The sequence below is a fragment of the Schizophyllum commune genome, assembly GCF_000143185.2.
Source record: "Schizophyllum commune H4-8 unplaced genomic scaffold SCHCOscaffold_3, whole genome shotgun sequence".
Taxonomy (NCBI): Eukaryota; Fungi; Basidiomycota; class Agaricomycetes; order Agaricales; family Schizophyllaceae; genus Schizophyllum; species Schizophyllum commune.
Window position 1 is genome coordinate 2,438,889 of NW_026089540.1, and position 18,125 is coordinate 2,457,013.

General features: G+C 57.6%; 8 protein-coding genes across 8 annotated transcripts; 3 read left to right on the forward strand and 5 right to left on the reverse strand.

The window, feature by feature from the left end:
• The first annotated feature begins 39 nt into the window (after nucleotides 1-39).
• Nucleotides 40-1,417, forward strand: SCHCODRAFT_02615974 (uncharacterized protein). The gene is made up of 2 exons (XM_050344734.1): nucleotides 40-835; nucleotides 891-1,417. Exons 1-2 carry the CDS (start codon nucleotides 53-55, stop codon nucleotides 1,011-1,013), a joined length of 906 nt encoding a protein of 301 aa, XP_050201776.1. The 5' UTR covers nucleotides 40-52; the 3' UTR covers nucleotides 1,014-1,417.
• Nucleotides 1,271-2,021, reverse strand: SCHCODRAFT_02615976 (uncharacterized protein). The gene is made up of 2 exons (XM_050344735.1): nucleotides 1,387-2,021; nucleotides 1,271-1,337 (listed from the first exon to the last, which is right to left on the reverse strand). The coding sequence occupies exons 1-2, from the start codon at nucleotides 1,729-1,731 to the stop codon at nucleotides 1,302-1,304; spliced, it is 381 nt and encodes a 126-aa protein (XP_050201777.1). The 5' UTR covers nucleotides 1,732-2,021; the 3' UTR covers nucleotides 1,271-1,301.
• Nucleotides 2,022-2,401: 380 nt separating this feature from the next.
• Nucleotides 2,402-4,419, forward strand: SCHCODRAFT_02615978 (uncharacterized protein). Its single transcript, XM_003033909.2, has 3 exons — nucleotides 2,402-2,943; nucleotides 2,991-3,259; nucleotides 3,310-4,419. The coding sequence occupies exons 1-3, from the start codon at nucleotides 2,766-2,768 to the stop codon at nucleotides 4,174-4,176; spliced, it is 1,314 nt and encodes a 437-aa protein (XP_003033955.2). The 5' UTR covers nucleotides 2,402-2,765; the 3' UTR covers nucleotides 4,177-4,419.
• A 312-nt stretch (nucleotides 4,420-4,731) lies between these two features.
• On the reverse strand, nucleotides 4,732-7,090 carry SCHCODRAFT_01180513 (uncharacterized protein; the record flags this gene model as incomplete). The annotated part of the gene is made up of 7 exons (XM_003034496.2): nucleotides 4,732-5,175; nucleotides 5,252-6,269; nucleotides 6,334-6,492; nucleotides 6,547-6,603; nucleotides 6,662-6,835; nucleotides 6,889-6,923; nucleotides 6,977-7,090. Coding segments are annotated over 7 exons (1,709 nt in total), but the record flags the coding sequence as incomplete, so codon positions are not given.
• A 437-nt stretch (nucleotides 7,091-7,527) lies between these two features.
• Nucleotides 7,528-8,552, reverse strand: SCHCODRAFT_02615989 (uncharacterized protein). The gene is made up of 5 exons (XM_003034497.2): nucleotides 8,401-8,552; nucleotides 8,175-8,348; nucleotides 8,065-8,121; nucleotides 7,852-8,013; nucleotides 7,528-7,741 (listed from the first exon to the last, which is right to left on the reverse strand). Exons 1-5 carry the CDS (start codon nucleotides 8,545-8,547, stop codon nucleotides 7,532-7,534), a joined length of 750 nt encoding a protein of 249 aa, XP_003034543.1. The 5' UTR covers nucleotides 8,548-8,552; the 3' UTR covers nucleotides 7,528-7,531.
• Nucleotides 8,553-9,828: 1,276 nt separating this feature from the next.
• On the forward strand, nucleotides 9,829-11,104 carry SCHCODRAFT_02493604 (uncharacterized protein; the record flags this gene model as incomplete). The annotated part of the gene is made up of 7 exons (XM_003033910.2): nucleotides 9,829-9,977; nucleotides 10,041-10,222; nucleotides 10,285-10,420; nucleotides 10,475-10,541; nucleotides 10,605-10,638; nucleotides 10,697-10,709; nucleotides 10,765-11,104. The coding sequence occupies 7 exons, from the start codon at nucleotides 9,829-9,831 to the stop codon at nucleotides 11,102-11,104; spliced, it is 921 nt and encodes a 306-aa protein (XP_003033956.1).
• A 510-nt stretch (nucleotides 11,105-11,614) lies between these two features.
• SCHCODRAFT_02616001 (uncharacterized protein) lies at nucleotides 11,615-13,197 on the reverse strand. The gene is made up of 5 exons (XM_050344736.1): nucleotides 12,792-13,197; nucleotides 12,586-12,735; nucleotides 12,382-12,532; nucleotides 12,271-12,330; nucleotides 11,615-12,214 (listed from the first exon to the last, which is right to left on the reverse strand). The coding sequence occupies exons 1-5, from the start codon at nucleotides 13,080-13,082 to the stop codon at nucleotides 11,898-11,900; spliced, it is 969 nt and encodes a 322-aa protein (XP_050201778.1). The 5' UTR covers nucleotides 13,083-13,197; the 3' UTR covers nucleotides 11,615-11,897.
• Nucleotides 13,198-13,243: 46 nt separating this feature from the next.
• On the reverse strand, nucleotides 13,244-17,847 carry SCHCODRAFT_02533371 (P-loop containing nucleoside triphosphate hydrolase protein). Its single transcript, XM_050343562.1, has 18 exons — nucleotides 17,442-17,847; nucleotides 17,289-17,391; nucleotides 17,120-17,237; nucleotides 16,841-17,070; nucleotides 16,741-16,790; nucleotides 16,372-16,692; nucleotides 15,608-16,317; nucleotides 15,464-15,557; nucleotides 15,254-15,414; nucleotides 15,117-15,200; nucleotides 14,947-15,061; nucleotides 14,774-14,896; nucleotides 14,568-14,723; nucleotides 14,381-14,518; nucleotides 14,115-14,333; nucleotides 13,903-14,061; nucleotides 13,639-13,845; nucleotides 13,244-13,584 (listed from the first exon to the last, which is right to left on the reverse strand). Exons 1-18 carry the CDS (start codon nucleotides 17,715-17,717, stop codon nucleotides 13,453-13,455), a joined length of 3,396 nt encoding a protein of 1,131 aa, XP_050201779.1. The 5' UTR covers nucleotides 17,718-17,847; the 3' UTR covers nucleotides 13,244-13,452.
• Nucleotides 17,848-18,125: the final 278 nt, after the last annotated feature.

Here is an 18,125-nt window from a genome sequence, read left to right on the forward strand (position 1 = left end):
TCTGCATTTGTCATCACCGTCATCCTTCCCTCCGCGCTTGCTCCCGACCATCATGGCGACCGTTACACACACCATCTACTTGCGCTATGATCCCGCGGACAGGGAAAAGCTGGAGAAGGAGACTGGGCAGGCTACGGAGGCCGACGAGTCGGAGGACTGGGCGCTCAAATCATCCTTCTTGCGTCGTGCAAAGCCTCCTCCTCGATTCGTGCCTGCGACGATTGCATATGAAGACTTTACCCTTGCTGGGTCTATGGGTCTCACGCCGCACGATACGAAGCAGCCTCCCTCAGGAGGGACGGGCGTAGCCGACTGGTATCGCTCTCTGGCTAGCCGATCGTCTAGCGCCGGTCCATCCTCCACCTCCGGCGCCACAGCGCCTACCAATTCCTCCGACCCCTTATCACGACCACGCACCGCGCCGTCATCCAGTGCGCAACCTCAGCCTCCATCTCGCACTCAGCCTGCACCCGCCAAGAAGCCAGATAAGAACGACTGGTTCATTCAGAACGTCTTGCGCAATCCTGATGAGCAGCTGCATCAGCCTGCGCCATCAGCATCAAGCCTCGCTGATATCCTTGCACGGGACCCTCCCCCGAAACCGAAGGAGCAGCCATTCAAACCTCCTGTCTTTCTTGCGCTAGGCCCTGCGAACCGTGGATGGGGCATGCTGCAAAAGAGCGGGTGGAGGGAGGGCGATACGCTAGGGCCGAACGCCCGGAAGCCTTCACCTGCTGTCCCGCCTTCACGGAAAGGCAAGGAACGTGCAAGCTCGAGTCACATCAAGTCCGAGCCTGTAGAGTTTGCTCTCGACGACGATGGCGAATTGAAAGAGGTTCGCCAGGTGGAAGTTGTCGACTTGACTTTGTCGGACTCAGAGTTTGATGAAGATGACGACGCTATGGCGCTTGACGATCCTGAGCCTGACAAGCGCCCGGTGGATGTCGTCAAGGAGGAGCTATCCGATGACGAGGATCTGCCAGATGGGGACGATGGCCGGCGCGCCCTCGTGAAGCCCATCGCCACTGTCCTGAAATCTGATCGCCTAGGGATCGGCCTCAAGGCGAAGACGGTGGGCCCATACAAGGCTTCGAAGAAGCGTGTCACCCACAACGCGGCCGCGCTTGCTGCCCACATACGTGCCGCGGAGCAAGTGCGGCGCCAGAATGCAGAGATGGGACGCGGTCATCGGGCGTACGAGCGGCAGGACAAGCGCGAGCAGCGACAGCGGCGCGATCTTCTCGCCTACCTCAACTCGTAGTCCGGCATCGTCGATGGAGCCCTGCTATCTAGCTACGTGCCTACGACGTGTACACTGTTTTCGGAATGTTCATTGACTGCGAAGGTGCGCTGGGATCGGTGTAATGTCGCATGTCGCTCACGCGCCAGGTGAGGTGCTGCATGCTCATCATCCGACATCGACTGGCAAGCGCGTTGCGAGGCGATCCAGACCCAGGCACCGAGGACTCGCAGGTATCTGATGTTCATTGGATGGGCATGATTTGCGCGCTTCCTCGCACTCGTCGCACCTGCGTCGCACTGCGGCGCGGGCGTTGGCGTGCGCACTGCCCCCGCAACAATCTCGACTTCCCATGCTGTTGAGATCCAAGCTCCGGTGAACTTGGCGCACGACGAGCTCATCATCGTCAGGAAGGATGGTGGCGGAGGTGCCTGGAATATCTGACGAGGAAGAGTGCAATCCAGCAGTGGCCTGTGCGCAATCATGCTCATTCGAGCTTTTCATTATCTTATCGCGTCAGGCCCCTTAGGAAAAGGATGCCGAAGTCCTATCATGATGCAAGGCGGTGTTCCGAGGACCCCGGATAATTGGGGGGAGGGGTAGTTCGCGATGTCGGATTTTTTGGGGCCTCAAACGCTCCAAATGTCTCTGAGAAAGTCGGAGAAATGGGTAGGTTGAGGGCGTCAGCTTACTTTGGAAGTCGGACTTTTGGGACCCTGCCTGAGTTAGGTATCAGACAAAATAGCACGAAAATGTCTAAATGGTGCACTGGGTACGCGCGAACAGCGAGATACGTCGAATGGCGTGGTTTCCCGTTCAAAACAGGCCCTCGGGAGAGGCACAGAAAGTCGCAGGAAATGCTGAATATCTGCTCACGTGACAGAACAAATAATCGATTTCCCTAATCGGGAAATAAAAAATTTCGGCGGCCGACGAGGTTGGTTAAAAAGTCGGACTTTGGCCGTCCTTTTGGCCAAAAAATGTCGGACTTGGCCGCCGCTGTTTTGAGGAATTCCGGAACTAACCTCGTCGCCCATTATCCGGGGTCCTGTGTTCCGCTGGCCGAGGACGGTGCAACTGCGGGCCCAGGAACCCGAGGCGCGCACCTACTGAATACGGTTCAATTGTTCGCGTGCCCGCTTCGCCCCTTGTCTTCCGCCACGTAACCGACGAAGGGCCATATGCGGCGCCCGCCCCCCTGGCCCCGCGCCACACACCTTGGCTCAATTTTTCGCCTTCCTCGCGCGACTCTGCACGCGCAGGGATATGTCCTGTGGTGCGCCGGATCTATCTGCGACGCTCCAGAGGGCGCCCCGCGTGCGCACGTTTCCCCGGCCAGGCGTGCTCGGCGCGGTCAGGCAATTGGCGGGGGCAAAATCTGACATCAGCGCGTTCGTGTTCAAGGCACGGACGTCTGGGTAGCGCCTCCGTTGCCGTTCCGCCTGATTGCTCGGCGCTCCCCTTTATATACGGTCGGGAGATCGCTTTGCGCTTCTTGTTCTGCCCCCCACCCATGCCACTCAGCATGGGTTGTCGCCGCCTCCCGTTCGACTTCTCTGACCTCGACTTTCCGCCCCGTAAGCGCGCGCGCCTTTGTCCAGCGCGTCGTACCCCTGTACACCCTGCTAGCCAGGTGGACTATGCCCTCCACACTACGGCCATTGTGGACCTCATCTCTCTCGATATCACCCCAGCAGTCAAGGGTGAGTTGCCACTAATCGATCCAAGACTTGTCTGACAGACCTTTCAGAGTATATTGTCGACGTCGCTTGCGATGCTGTTGACCTAGCTATTGACGATCCTGCCTCGTGTAATCACTCTGGCGCTCTCTGGGCAAGGCCCGATAAGCACTTCTTTTCTGCCTTCGCGTCAAATGTGATCGACAACTCCGGCGTCGCCATGCCCGTCCTTCTCGTCGCCTTGGTCTACCTTCGCCGAGCACGCGGACAGCTCCGCATCGACCTGGACGAGTGGGCGTACCATCGCGTCTTCCTTGGCGCCCTCATCGCCGCCGCAAAGGTGTGTTCCATTCTTCCCTTCATCCTCGCTTCCTCTGACGTACAATTCAGTACACGAACGACACGTCTCCGAAAGCGGCACACTGGTCTGCGTACACCGGAACGTTTGGCAGGCGGGACATCTCCCTGATTGAACGCGAGTTCCTCGGCGTCCTCGACTTCCACCTCGGCATCACGGAAGACGATATTCTCGCGCACTATGATGCGCTCCTCGCCCCGCCTGCATACGCCCCCGACGTGTGTGCCGCAGACATGTTCGCGCTCTCGGCTCCATCCTCACGCGCAGGGTCCCCACTGCCGGAGCTGGAGCCCTCGTCTGCGTGGAGCCCGGACAGCGAGTTCCCGTCGCCAATCACCCCACCGTCGTGGGCGCCACACTCCTCAGCGCCAGCGTGGGTCCCGTCAGACGTCGCAGAGGAGCATGGAAAGGGGCGCGCTTCGGGTCTTCGATCGCGCGCCGAGCCTGTCTTCCGCTCTGAACCCGCCTTCCACGAGGCGACGCGGGGCCTCCGGGCGACGATGCCGCTGCGCCTGCCGCAGCCCAAGGCGCGTCATGCACAGCTCTTGTGTGGCGAAGCGAGCCGCCCATACAGTGAGGCGAGGGCGCCATACGGCCAAGGACGTCAACCGCGCGACTTCGATCGGCTTCCGCGCCCAGATGCCCGCCATTTATTCGCAGAAGCGCGCGGTCCGTCCTTGTCCGTGGAGGCGCTGTACCCCCGTCCGGACATGCGCTTCCTGCGCACCGACGCACCGCTGCTCGACACCAAGTTCAACTCGCACGTTGCCGATCATCGCCCTCACGTGCGCTCGTACTCGAACATCGACCACGTGATCCTCGACGACGATCCGCACCACATTCCAGTCATCCTCCACGGACGCACGCGAAGTCAGATCTCATTCCTAGACTGTCTGTAGAGGATCCGAAGATTATTTATCTTGACTCCGGGTTTTTGTTGGGTATACCGTAGACCGTCTGTCAGGGACTTGTCTTCTGGTTCTATGCTTGGACTCTTACACTGATCTCTGCTTCATCATTTGCTTCATTCATCGCAATACTCATATACAACTAGCGCTACCACCATGTCATTACTACTGCTAACTTATTTGACAACCTGTATATTACATCGGTACTGATACATATTGATTGCGTTTGCCCGACGATCGTGAGGTGGCAGTTCTGCAGTAGACCGAGTCTCCGCCATGACAGGAAACGCCGCAAGTCGGAGCACTTCTTGCACTCCGGGGTAGGCCGCTGCTACGTCGCCCATTGAGCGGGCAGGGTCTTTCACCGAAAGCCCGCCCCGGGTAGGCAGATCCTTCGCTTAGAAGGGCCTGCAGCGTCCAGACTGCAGCAATCTTAGGGTAAGATCCCTGGATGCTCCTTGCGATGCTCCGACCCCGCTTCGTCCGAGACTGTCACTTTCACCGCTTCGGCCAAGGCTCTCACAACTCTCCCTCGGACCGGCGATTGATGACAACAACCCACTCCCAGTGCTAGCATTGGGATCCCAAGAATACTACAGGCTACAGAGGATTGTAAATAAATGAAGCAATAAAAGCGCCGCCGCCGTCAAGACAGCATCGAGATCGTCAAGATCGTGAAGAAATATGGCGGGCACCTTCCGCAAGCTGAAGCGTGCTCCTAGCACAAGCTGAAGCATACATACCTCTCGACAACGTGTTTGAAGCGCGCGCCTCACAAGAAGGCTCAGTACGGTCACTAAACCGTGAGTACGCCCATGAGAAGGCGTCCGTGTCCGCCTCACAGAAGCAGCCGCCCGAACTTGCCGTCCCGCTTCGCGCGCGAAGCCATGTTGTAATCGTACGTCGCGCCGGTCATGCAGGTGTCCTTCGCCGCGCTGCAGCCCGTAAAGTCGGGGTTGGGCTGGGAAGCGGCGAGGCATTTGTTGTACTCTGGGAATGAGATTAGTTTCAGCGAGTGAGAGGACGGGAAGACTCGAGTGGGAAATGCGGAGAGAAACACAGTGACTTGATTGGCAGAACGCAGGGTTTCGAGGGTGAGAACGCAGGGACTCGGGTGGGAGAAAGTGGCGGCCCATGTAGCAATGTAGTAGCACCAACAAATGGATGTTAAACTTGCCATTCATGCAGCAGTTAGCGTCGACGATGCCCTTTGCATTTGCCGCACAGGCGCTGAGGCCAGTCGGCAAAGACGCAGAGGAGGTGGACGCGGACGTGGCAGGCGCGGAGCTTTGAGCCGCCGAGCTTGTAGTGGCGGCCGAGGTGGCAGGTGTGGAGATTTCGGCGGCGGATGTTGCCGCTGCCGAGGTCGCGGCGGCGGAGGTCGCTGCAACGGACGACGGGGCAGCGGCACTGGTCTCGACAGCAGATGTGGCCGCCGAGGATCCGGCAGCGCTCGTGGAAGCAGCGGCGGAAGTCTCTGCGGGCACTGAGGACGGCTCAGCGGACGCAGAGGTCTCGACGATTGAGCTCGAGGTCTCGGCGACTGAGTTAGAGGGGGCGGCGGATGAGGTCGAAGGAACAGCAGATGAGGTTGAAGGAGCAGCAGACGAGGCAGCGACGCTAGTAGACGCCACTTCCGAGCTCTGAGCTGCGCTGCTCGATGGGACGGCGACATTTGTAGAGGTAGGTGCGACGGACGATGAGGCGGGGGCACTTGTCGCGGCCTCGCTGGTAGCCGCAGCAGACGTGGACGCCGCCGCCGAGGTCGACGCCGCCGCGGACGATGATGCAGCAGCGGACTGAGAAGCAGCCGCCGAGGTCGAGGTGGGCGCAGACGAGGAAGCAGCAGAAGACGCGGCCCCACCCGACGACGCACCCGACCCAATCGTCGTAGTCGCAGGCCCACTCTCGACGTACACGCCGCTAAACATCCAGTCCTCGGTCACATCCGCCGTGCTGAGTTTCAAGACACCCAAGTGCCAGTCGGCCGAATTCGTCGACGTGGACGCGGAGACGGGGGAGACGACCTGGGTGAGCTCGTCTAAGCCGGTGGATGCCCAGAGGGCGACGGTACCAGCGGAAAACTATAAGGGGGTGGTAGGTAAATATCGGAGGGGTGAGGGGAAGGGTGGCGGTTGTGGCACTCACGTCAATATCATAGGCAAAGTTGTACCAGGTGCCGGCGTCAAACGCGGTGCTCCACTGGGATTGACCACCGACGAACCAATGCAGTTGATCGTCGCCGACGCCGTACTTGAGCTCAGTGAAGTGGCTCTCGAAGAACGCGACCTGATGTTCGATGGAGGACTACGCAGGCCAGATGGTCAACAATTGCCAGTCTGATCAGCTACATGAACTCACATCAGGCGCATTCGTATCCGAGCGCGACACGGAGAAGTGGTAGAACAGGTTTCCGGTCTGAAAAATCAATGTCAGCACTTCAGTCTCAGTCGCAGCATAGTCTGCGGGGACTCACCCCAAGATTCTCGCTCGTCTGCGGGATGAGCTCGGTGCGCTCCATATTCTGGCCGTTCCAAATGGCAGTCCCGTCAATCGTGACCTTCAGCCCATGCGTCTCCGAAGACGCGGGGTTCTTGAACGAGGGGTCGAGGTTGAGGTACGTGGACGTGTCGCCGCTGCCGTGGATGTACTTCGGTCCCGTTAGTTTTGTACTTCATTGGTCCAATGATTGACCCCACTCACCCACTGATACTCTCCGACCTGGTTGGACCAGGACCCTATAGCCGTGTAAGCTTTCGAGCGTAAGACTCGCACCCTCAGCACCACGCACACTTGTCAAAGTCCGCCGGCGTCGCGTACGCGTCGAAGCTACCGTCCCAGACCACGGTGCCCGCACGCACGGTCGAGGCGATCAGTAGGGAAACGAAGGTAACGCCAATCATCTCGAAAGGCTACAATGAACGAAAGTGAGGTGAAGCGAGGGGGAGGTGAGCCTGAGCCTGAAGAGGGACAGCTAAGCTTGATTACAGGGAAAGCTGAGCCTGAGCACGAGAAAGGGAATGAAGGTGAGAGAGGAATGTGAGAAGGATGAATTCGGGAGACGGAGATCCAAGAACATCGCTTCATGTTGTTTATAGCAGGTCTAGGCACGGGTTGTAACCAGGAAGACACACGGATCACTTGCGGCGGGGGACGAGGATAATTGTCGGAGAGCGTCCTGGAGACGGAAGATCGCGCGTAAGCGCCGAGAGCGACCCGCATGTGCCGTACTGGTGATGGACCCACAACGTTTGACCAACGTTCGGCATTGACAAGAACAGATATTCAATATATTCCCCTTCAACCCTTAGATACCGCAGAATAGTGGTTACATCCATGAATCCCATCAAGCAGCAATCGAGGTAGTGATCGGCGCCTCCTCGACGTAGACGTTGCTGAAGTACCAGTCCTCGACATCGTTCTGGGTGACGATGCGGAGGACACCAAGGTGCCAGTCCGCCGAGTTGGTGGAGGTGGAAGCGGAGACGGGGCCGGCGACCTTGGCGAGCTCGTCGCCGTCGGTGGAGGCCCACAGGGTGACGGTGCTCGAGCCGAACTGGGAGGGGGAGTAGAGGTGAGCAAAGGGTGAGGGAAGGGCGAGGATGCAAGGTTAGGGTGAGAGGGGAGACGAAGGCAAAGGAGGGAGGAATAAGAGGGATAACTCACGTCGATATCGTAGGCGAAGTTGTACCAGGTGTCCGGGTCGAAGGCGGTGCTCCATTGGGAGGTGCCACCGACGAACCAGTGGAGGTCGTCATCGCCGTTCACTCCGTACTTGAGCTCCGTGAAGTGGCTCTCGAAGAAGACGACTTGGTGCTCGAGGTTGGTCTGATGATCTCGTCAACAGCCATCTCACGAGAACACTGACATTCTACTCACCGCAGGCGCATTCTCGTCCGTGCGCTTGACCGAGAAGTGGTAGAGGAGATTGCCGGACTGCATGCCCATGTTAGTCTCGTACATCGCGCACCCTTTGCCCCAGAACGCACCCCAAGGTTCTCGCTCGTCTGCGGGATGAGCTCAGTGCGCTCCATGGTCTGCCCGTTCCAGTTTGACGTCCCGTCAATCGTAACCTTCACGCCCGTCGCGTCCTTGCCAGCCGGGTTGGCGAAGTCGGAGCCGAGGGCAAGGTAGTCGGAGGTGGCGCCGGGGCCGTGGATGTACTGAGCGGAAGGTCAGCGTCAACCTGAGCAACATGTTTTGCAAGACACTCACCCACTGGTACGGCCCAACCTGGTTCGACCAGGACCACTTGTCGATGTCAGCGGTCGACTCGAACTGGTCAAAGCTGCCGTCCCAGAGGACGCTGCCCGCGCGGACAGTCGCGGCACCGAGAAGAGCGACAAGTGAAAGTTGGAACATGGTGAACACGCTGATTTTGTGAGGAGAGAGCAAGGACGAGGAAGAGGGTGAGGTCGACGAAGAAGGTGAGGCCGAAAAGCCCTCGACCCCGTCTTTATACCTCACTCCGAGCGCGCCATACAGCCCCGCGGGCAAACCATCCGCGACTCCGCGAGAATTCGCCGTCCACGGATACGCGGGGCATGCAGATCAACGGAAGGGGAGAATCGTCGGTCGAGAGCGTCGTCTGCAGGAGATGCGGCGGTCGCATGACACCAGAGAAGCTGAGCGTGCCATAGTATGAAGTGAAGCGTGCCATAGAGAAGGAAGCCATGGCAATGAGAATGAATGCTCGGTCAGAGGCTCTTACGCTGTATCGTGCGATGGCCAGGCCCCTAGCAGCAGAGTCGGGGCCCGTGATACTGCCGAAGTGACGAGTCGCCTCTTGTAATTTGGCTTGCGTCCGAGGCGGCCCCGGGTGGAGGGGTATATCCCGAGGATCTTTGAGGGCGTACTTAGAACCATAGCACCCCTTGCTGAGGCATATTCGAAGTCAAGACAAAGAAATGCCATGATGCAAGTTGTGTCCAAGTTTATAAGCGTGGGAGGATCTCGGCAATATTTTGCCTCACGTGGTTGGATGGTCTGCTTCAGGAAGGCTTTGTTCGTACAGCCACCACGTACTAAGGACGTTGTCAGGTTTTGCCAGGACATGGAAGCTGGCATTGTCGGAAGCGGTTTTCGGCGCCGATGTTGGTGCTGTCCTATACGCGTCGGGGTACGGTACGCATGTCGGACCTAAGTTGTCGGATCCCCACTTGATGAAGAGGCAGAAGTTGGGCAGTCGACAATCGTGGGTCCATACGAAGTTCACTGGTCATGCGACAGTCCTTCGTGAGCTTTGACGAGAACATCGGCTTCTCGACGGGTCCGTTCCACAGGCGATCCTTCGCCCATTGACAAGACAAGATCGGCGAAGAGGACTGCACGTCATATTCCCAGAGGGCTGCCAGTGGGGAGGACGTCGCGGACGCAAACAATATTTCGTGTTGCGAGAGCTGAATCTCATTGTTCGGGTATGTGGACATGGGCCATGTCGGAATGTCGGTGCCTCGCATGTCGCGAGCACCGATGTGTGGTCGTCCAAATCTGACGGCGAGCTTGCGGGAAATGCGGATATATAGCGCGATAAAGCACTGAAAAGGGTAAGCAGTATAAAGGCCAGTCGAACAGACAGCCAACCTCAGCACTCAGCTCTGCACACCTCTCTTGCAAGCCCTTCGAACCCTACTAGTCATCACCATGTCGCAGCCCAAGACTACCTGGGAGGACCTCGCCCGCCTCGGCTGGCCCATCTACGACGTCTACAAGAAGGCCAACGAGTCCCGCGGCGGCACCATGAACGGCATAGGCGATATCTTCCTCAATTCTGGTATCGCTGCGGACTATCAGTGCGTACAGTCGATCGTAGCGCCCACCTACGCGCACGCTCACCGAAATTCGTCTTTCCCTAGGTGGTGGTCCTACAACACGACCATCGGCAAGCCGTATGTCCTCGGGAAGACACCGAAGAACATCAGCCAGGAGGAAGTCGCCTGGTCCTACGACAACACGCATAACAACCAGGAGCATAACGAAGAATGGACGGAGTCGTGGACCAACACGAACTCTGCGACGCTCACTGTCACCAACAGCGGTACGTCGCCTTCGATGACATCGGAGGCGATGGGGTGCTGATGAACTTGCCTTGCCTTGCAGTGACCATCACGCTCAGCAGCAGCATCACCATCGCGAATGTCGCGTCGTCGGGCTTTGATATCAGTGTCTCGCTGGAGGCGTCTTCTAGCAAGACCGAGGAGCGGAGCTACACCCTGACTCGCAGCTGGCCCATGAAGTAAGCGGGCCTTCAAGTCATTGTGCAATATATCCCGTGCTGAATTGTCGTCAGTGTTGGTCCCGGGGAGAAGCTTACGCTGTACCGCAACATCACCACGTTGGCGAAGTCGTCGAATATGGTCAGGTGCGTCTGTTCTGCTCGCTTTCCGACGCAGATTGCCTGATGCACGTTACTTGTACAGGATTTTGGCATCGCGAACGGTAGTCTTCTAGGCAGTGAGTTCCATCATCTATTTAGATCACGTAAATGCGCGACTCACCTAACCCTCCACAGCCAAAGGTGACAAGTAAGTCATTGACCTCTGCGTTAGTTTAAGGTCAGTTGCTTATCGAGCCGTGCAGGTACGGCGACCACTACTATTGGGGCCGGTATGTCAACACACTGTGCAACAACCCACGCGGGCGCCTGGACTTGATGGGCAGCAGCAGCAACATCACGTACGCGTTCAGGCTCGTGCGCGAGACGGCGGATAGGAGGAAGGTGGTGACGCCGCTGGCCGTCGACGTCTACGAGGCCAAGGACGCCGACAATGCCCACGAGAGCAAGGACGACATCGGCGTCCACGACTCCAAGAGACACAGCAAAGGAGAGAAGGACTCGAAGGCCGTGCGCGGCGTTGTGAAGGCCGTCTGGGGCGATGGGGAGGCGCAGATCATGGTCGCTGCTCCCGATGGCGAGTAATGTCAATGATGGATTGCTCCCGATGGCGAGTGATGATGAGTCGAGCGATAAGCAAGCGAGATAGACGTCCAGGGTAGCGCTATAGAGCCCTTGAATGAATGTGATCCTGTAGTTCTTTGTTTTGCGTAGTTCGTTGTGTTGCGTTTCCTGTGTGAATGTTAAAGCCAGAAAGCCAGAAAATGAACGAGGATGGTCTTTGGGAGTGAATGGGACCCAGTCACGACCGTGTCTAGCCCAGCCCCATCTATTACTGCAAAAAATGGAGTATCAGGTAGCCAAGGAGACGCAGTAGATTCAAAGTAAGACCAAGGACAGGCCATGAAGCATGATGAAGGCTACAGTCAAGTTCGCAAGCGTGAGAGCTTCTCGGCAATATAGTGCGCCACGTGGATGAAAATTCTGCTTTAGGAAGGCTTTGTTCATACAGCCACTGGTGCAAGCTCGTCATAGGCCGTAACAAGCGACTGTATCTTTCCTGTTGGAGGCTTCTACCTTTCTTCCTACTTATAGGTGTGATGCGAGTCGGCATAATCGCCACATATGGTTGATTATGACCATGGAAAACCTATAGTCCACGATGATACACAATATATACCCTCTAGGATAGCCATGTTCGACCAGTCAGAAGCATCGCTGAACCCTCTGCATCACATATAGCAGGCGCCCCGCCGTGCACAATTGCAAAGCCAACTGCCGCTACCCCTCACCGCGGCGCCTCCGACTCCTTCACTGCAATATCTCTCGGGTAAGAAGAAGATCATAACTCCGTCCCCTCCACCTCCTTCACTGCACATCACTCTGCCTTCTTCACCTCCCCCCTCTTCAACCTCAATCGCGCCTGCTCCAGCGCGCGGTACAGATCCGCCTCTGCCGAAGGCTTCAGGTTCAGGATCTGCAAGACCGCGGGGACGGAGTCCTTCGACAGTAACAAGTCGATGTCGGGATTGGCGCGTGCCTCAACGATCTTGCCCTCGGCCTCCTGCGCCTTGGTTGGCTGTTCCCGTGGAGTTGGACGGTAGGAGCGGTAGAGGATCTCGAGGGCTTCGCTGGGCTCGGGGTGGATTGCGCCGCTGTCGATGAGGGATTGGAGGTATTGGGAGGCGCGCCAGGCTGAGGGCGGGCGTAAGTGAATGGGTAGCAAGACAAAGGGTATGATAGCGGCGCACCTCGATAATGCGACCACGAGCGCCAGACGCAGAAGAAGAACGGAAGGTTGGGGATGATGGCTAGGAGGTTGTCAGAATGCGGAACGCGACAAACGCAAGCTCAGCACGCACGAACGATCATGAAGGGTGCAGTGAGCGGCGCGGCAATCGCCCACACGATGCAGCCCTTCTTATGTCGCGGTGCTCGGTGGTCGACCAGCGACTTGAGGTGTGCCAGAGTACCCGGGCCAGTCAAGACTGACGGGGGATACAGCAGAGGTATCTATGGGCAGTGAATATCAGCGCAATATCAGGCAGACAGAGTGGGGAACATACGCTTTCTGACACCTTACTGCCGCTGCTCTCGCTCCCGGTAACATCAGGATGAGTGATCGTCGGGCCAATAGACGGGTCGATCCCCTTCAGCGCCAACTCCTCAAAGTCGATGCGGTCCACCAGGCGCTCCCCGTACTCGTACACTCTCACCTACACACGTCCCTCATCAGCCTCCCTCTTCCTTTTGCACTATAAGTACAACGCACCTGCCACGACCCCTCCTTCGCCTTCCCGAACCCCGCCCACGTCTGCGCCGCCTTATTCGTCACCCAATCCGCCCAACCCTCCTCCGGCGTCGACCACCAGTGCGGGCGCTTCTCCGCCCCCTGGACGTCCGCCGTCTTCTGCCGCGACGGCTTCGGCGGCTTCGAGATTTGGAAATGGTAGTACGTGAGCATCGTACGCGGTGCTGCCGACTTGAGCGTCGCGTCGCCCGCGGGGCGCGTGAGGGGGATAGCGACTATGCGCATCGCGCGCGCGGCGGTGGATATGGACATGGTTGAGGAGTTATCGCTATGGTCAAGGGGGAAAGGTGGAAGCAGGATGGAGGGGAGGGAGCAAGGACTGCAATGGATGGCGACGCGTTGGCCCGGCACAGGCGACCTCTCCAATGACGTCGCGATCGCTGCCGCGACTGGGCTGCGCGGTCACGTGAAAATCGGTAGCGCGCTCTTCATTCTGGTTTCTGCACTTCGACGTGACGGTTTCGAATACAACAAAGTGGTTCAGAAAAGAGTAAGCAAGCACTTCTACGCAAACAAGAAAGGTCAAGACTCGTACAGTAGAATATATGTGAGTAAAGTATGGGCTCAACGGCGAGGAAGGAAGGAAGTGAGGGAAGACCACGGTCCGCATCATACAAGTATTCTAGTTCACCGCCCTACGCTCGGGATCCGACATCCTATGCACCTTCACCGAGTCGGTGATCGACACATTGCCCATATCCTGCGGCGTAATCAAGATGTACTGCTTCCTGTCCGACGTGTTCGCCGTGTCGATCTGCAGATCTTGTTAGCTCGCGCCCTCTGGCAGCGCATGAACCACACCACTCACCATCATCTTCATACTGATACGCCTATTGACGGCGTCCATGAAGACGTCAAACTCGTCCAAGCAACGCAGCGGGCAGCCGATAGACTCCCAGAGCGAGAGCAGCAAGCAGATCGTCGAGAAGGACTTTTCACCACCACTCAGCACGCGCGGGTCCTTGTCGCGGTTGCCACCCGCGGCCTTCTTGATGGCCTGGTCGTCAGTTTGGACCTGTGTGAACTGTCAGCCCCACCATCCCACAGTCATCCATCAGCCTAAATTACGCACCTTCAACGACAACGTGCCCTGCTCATGGTCGAAGATGACCTTCCCATAGTACCCACGCTGCGACAGATGATACTGGAACACATACTTGCACCGCAGCGCAATGTGCCTCCTGAACTCCTGCCACTTCACCAACCGCTGCGACAGCGATGCCTTGAGTTGCTGCAACGAAGACATTAGACCAAACGAACTTTTTTCAGGCTCTCGAACAGCACCTTATTCAGCCGGTTCATCGCCTTCAGATCGTTCTTCAGCTCGTTGACCTTCTGCTGCGCCTTGTTGACCTCAACAGTCATCTCCTCCACGCTCTTCCCGTGCCGCCGCTCGCGCTCCTTCAACGCGGTCGACATGGCCTGGATGCTACGCTCGATTTCGGCGACCTTGCGCGGGTTCTCGACACGCGGGCAGTACTCGAGCGCCTTCTCAGTCCAGCTCTGCATCCAGGTTAGCGAGCACTCACTTCTGCTTTTCTCAACTCTACCTTGAACTCTGTCTCGAGGACTTCAGCCACTTCTTTCAGTGCATCAACGTGCGCTTGTGCCTCAGCGCGCTTCGCCTCGAAGTGCTCTCTGTCCGACCCGAGCTTGACGCGCTTCTCCGCAAGCGCTTCCATTTGCAGCTGTGTCCCATCAGCACACGCACGCATTCATCCCGCGAACCTCACGTACCCGAACTCCTTGACTGCCCCGAGAGAGTCTCTCTATCTCGTCCCTGAGCGTGTTCTGCTGCACAGTCAGCTCGAGGAGCTCAGCCTCGACGGTCGCCTCCTGCTGCTTCACGTCCTCGAACTGCTCCAGGAGCCGGCTCTTCTCATCCTCCGCGGTCTGGAAATGCTTGATCAAAGACGTACTGCATCACACCAAGACCTACTCACCTGCTTCCCCGCCTGGAGGGCTCCGATGTCAGATGTCTGGTCCTCTTGCTCAGCTTGCGCGCGAAGACCCGCCAGCCGACCGTCAGCCTGCCGGCGTGCCGTGCTGGCCTGGCGCAATTGACTCTGATGTAGACGATGAGCGCTGAGCAGACAAGCCTAATCTACGAACAAACCTTGAACGTCTCTTCTGCCCGACGCGCGTGATTGTACTCGTTCTGGAACTGTTGAATCTGCTGCTGCAGCGCCTGGTACTCAGCCTCCAGCTGACTCTTCTGGTGCTGGATAGCACTACAAACCATGTCCGTCAGCTACCCGACGCGAAATTCATTAGCAGGACACGCACTCGGTCTGATCAGCAACACTCGTGCCCGCCAATTTCATTCTCGGATTGCGCATCTTGATGGGCTGGGATTGACCACCACCCCGCCTGCGAAGCGTCGTTTAGCAACATGTCTAGACAACGTCATACAAACTACGCACCCTCCGAAAGTGCTGACGGCGAAATTGTCGAGGGTCCAAGCCCGCTGAGCGCCATGTAGAGTACGCAGCAGCTGGTCAGCTTCTCTACGTGTATCCGTGAGGATCATTCGCTCAATGCTCGAGTGGTTGATCAGCACGCGAACGACGAATTCGTCGGTGATCTGTATACGAGCGTCAGAAATGCACCTCTCGTCAGTTCTGCCTACATACCTCAAGCGCACGAAGCACGGTGAGGATGCCTTCGGGGGGCTCGCCATTACTGTAGTCGAAGATATCGCGCTCGGTGATGATAATCATTGTGCGACTGCACCTCGTCAGCAACGCCCAATCTCATGAAGAACAGACAACACGCACTCATTCCCATAACGAGACAGGATACTCTGCATCTGCTTCCGGTCGCGCTGGTCAGTGACCACAAACGCATCCAGCACCCCTCGCAACTGCCAACTAAGCAGTATGCCCCACTTGCGCGGGTCCTTTGCCTTGACGTAGCGGCCAATGGGGCCGATAGGCCTCTCCCCATACCACTGCGCACGCTCGACCTCCTGTACGACGCGTTGAATCTCGCGCCCATAGTTGACGAACTGGTCGTGGTGCGCCCGCTTCGCGCGATCGAGCTCCGCGTCGCAGTTCTGAATCTCCGTCTTGAGTTGGCTCTGCCGCCCCTGGAGGTCCATTCCGCGCGCTTTGGCCTTCTCTGCCTGGCGCCGCGCCTCGTTCGCCTGGTTGGTGAGGTCGTCGACGCGCTCGCCGGCGGCATCGAGCTCGGCCTTGACCTGCTCGATCTGGTCGAGGATCATCTGCCGCTTCGCCTGCGTGTCCGCGGCCATGCGCTTATGCTCATCGGCGATCTGCTTGTCGAAGTTCCGGATCTGAGTATTCACCGCCGTCATGGCAGTGTTGATGCCCTTGATGTCGTCTTTGATCGAGTCCATCTCCGACTTCTTTTCCCTGAGCTTGGCGTGGACCGCGCGGCGCTCCTGCTCCAGCGGCTCTACGTTCCCCGCTGCCTCCAGTTGCTGTTTGCATTCGACAATTCCTTGACCAGCCGCCTCGAATTCGACCTGCGGATAAGGTTAGCATACGTTTCTAGAACAAGTGGCAAGGCATCGACGAACCTCGATCTCCTGAAGCCTCTCGATGATCTTGGGAAGCTTGCGCTCAGCCCTCTGTACCTCCTCAAGCTTCGCCTCGAGCTCGAGCTCCTTCGTCTTGACGTGCGCCCATGCCTTCTCCTTCTTGAGCTCGTCAATCTTCTTCTTCTGGTCGCGGGCCCTCTTCGCCTCTTCAAACTTGGCCGATACTTCAGTCAGATGCTGCTGAAGATCCGGGAGGGCTTCCTTCTTCGCTGCGAGGATCTTGCTCGTCTGATGGATGTTCTCGAGACACAACTCGTACTCCTCCGAGAGTTGTTGTAGTTGAGTGCCCTTGAGGAAGAACTGCGAATGTTTCAGGCGCTGTGGAATCTTTTGCCACGCATGACGTACCTTGTACTTGTCCTGGGGATTGGCGGCGCTGAGGAACTGGCGAGCGGCGTCTGGTGCATGTTCAGCATCGAGCGGCGGGACAGGATTGACATCCACTGACCTTGCGTAAGGACGTTCAGGGGATTGTCAACCTGAATGCCCATGTGGTCGCAAATCGCGGACAGCTCGTCCTTCTTGGTGCTGATGACTCTGCCATCCTTGGACTTGATCTTGTAAGAAGAGTTGCCGTCCTTGGTGAAGCGCCGCGTAATGACGATCGACTTGCCATACTCCTGCGGCTTGTACGCTTCATCGCCCTGGTTCTTTAGCATGATCGTCACTTCGGCCACTCTACGTATTGTTAAAAGGCATTGTCGGCTGCAAGAGGAGAAGCACGTACGATTGGCCCTCGCGAATGAAGGACTTGAGACCAGCTCCACGTCCAGTGGAAGCCGTCTTTCCACCGAGCGCGACTGTAATGGCTGACAGAACAGCACTCTTGCCACTCCCATTGTGGCCTGTCGGCGCGTCAGACGAAGTGGTTGTATGCGCGTCTAAACGCGACGTACCGATGATGAAGTTGATCTGGGGACCAAAGTTGAAAGACAGAAGCTTGTGGCACATGAATTGGGACATCTCAATGAATTCGATAATGCCGTGCTCTGCTATGCCCTAAGCGCGTATGTAAGACAATGAACGCGTCGTATTGACGCGACACATACCGCGGTGTGGTTGTGGCGCTTCTCAATACTCGCACGGATCTTCGCCTGCATCTGCGCCTCGAAGTCCTCATCGTCGATATTCTGTGTGGGTGGGGTGACCGCGTCCCCGACGTCGAAGTTCTCGTCGTCGTCGTCTTCCGGCTTCGCATGATGAGCCTGCGTCGATGAGCCTTCTCCCTTCACCGAGGTTCGCGCGCGCTTCGTCGCAGGAGGTGACGCCTCTGCATGCTTGACCTCCTCGTCTTCGTCGTCGACAACGCGTCGCTTGGGCGCCATGATGGTAAGTAGAGAAATGAGGTGGCACGTGACACGCGTTTCGCCACCGGCGGCGCGACTCGTCACACCGGTCACGGTTGGTCTGCTCTCGCTCGTCTTTCGTCAAATATTCATGGCGTCGAGCGAATGCAGGCAAGCGCAGAGAGGGAAAAGATCTCAAACCTCTCGAACCAAGGTCCCATCTAGGGCTGCTTGCATCAATGCCTTGTCGACAGTATGAATCCTTCACCTTCCCTCGCTTCGACAAAACCATCCAGCTCATTTCGAGGGCGTGCGACAATTCTCATCGGTATGTAGCTCTTAGGCTTCGAGAACTGGCAAGCACGCACCTGGTCAAGCTACTCAAACGAACCGCTCAACAAATCCTGATATTATCGCCTGTAATCCTTACCCGCTTGTGGCGGTGAT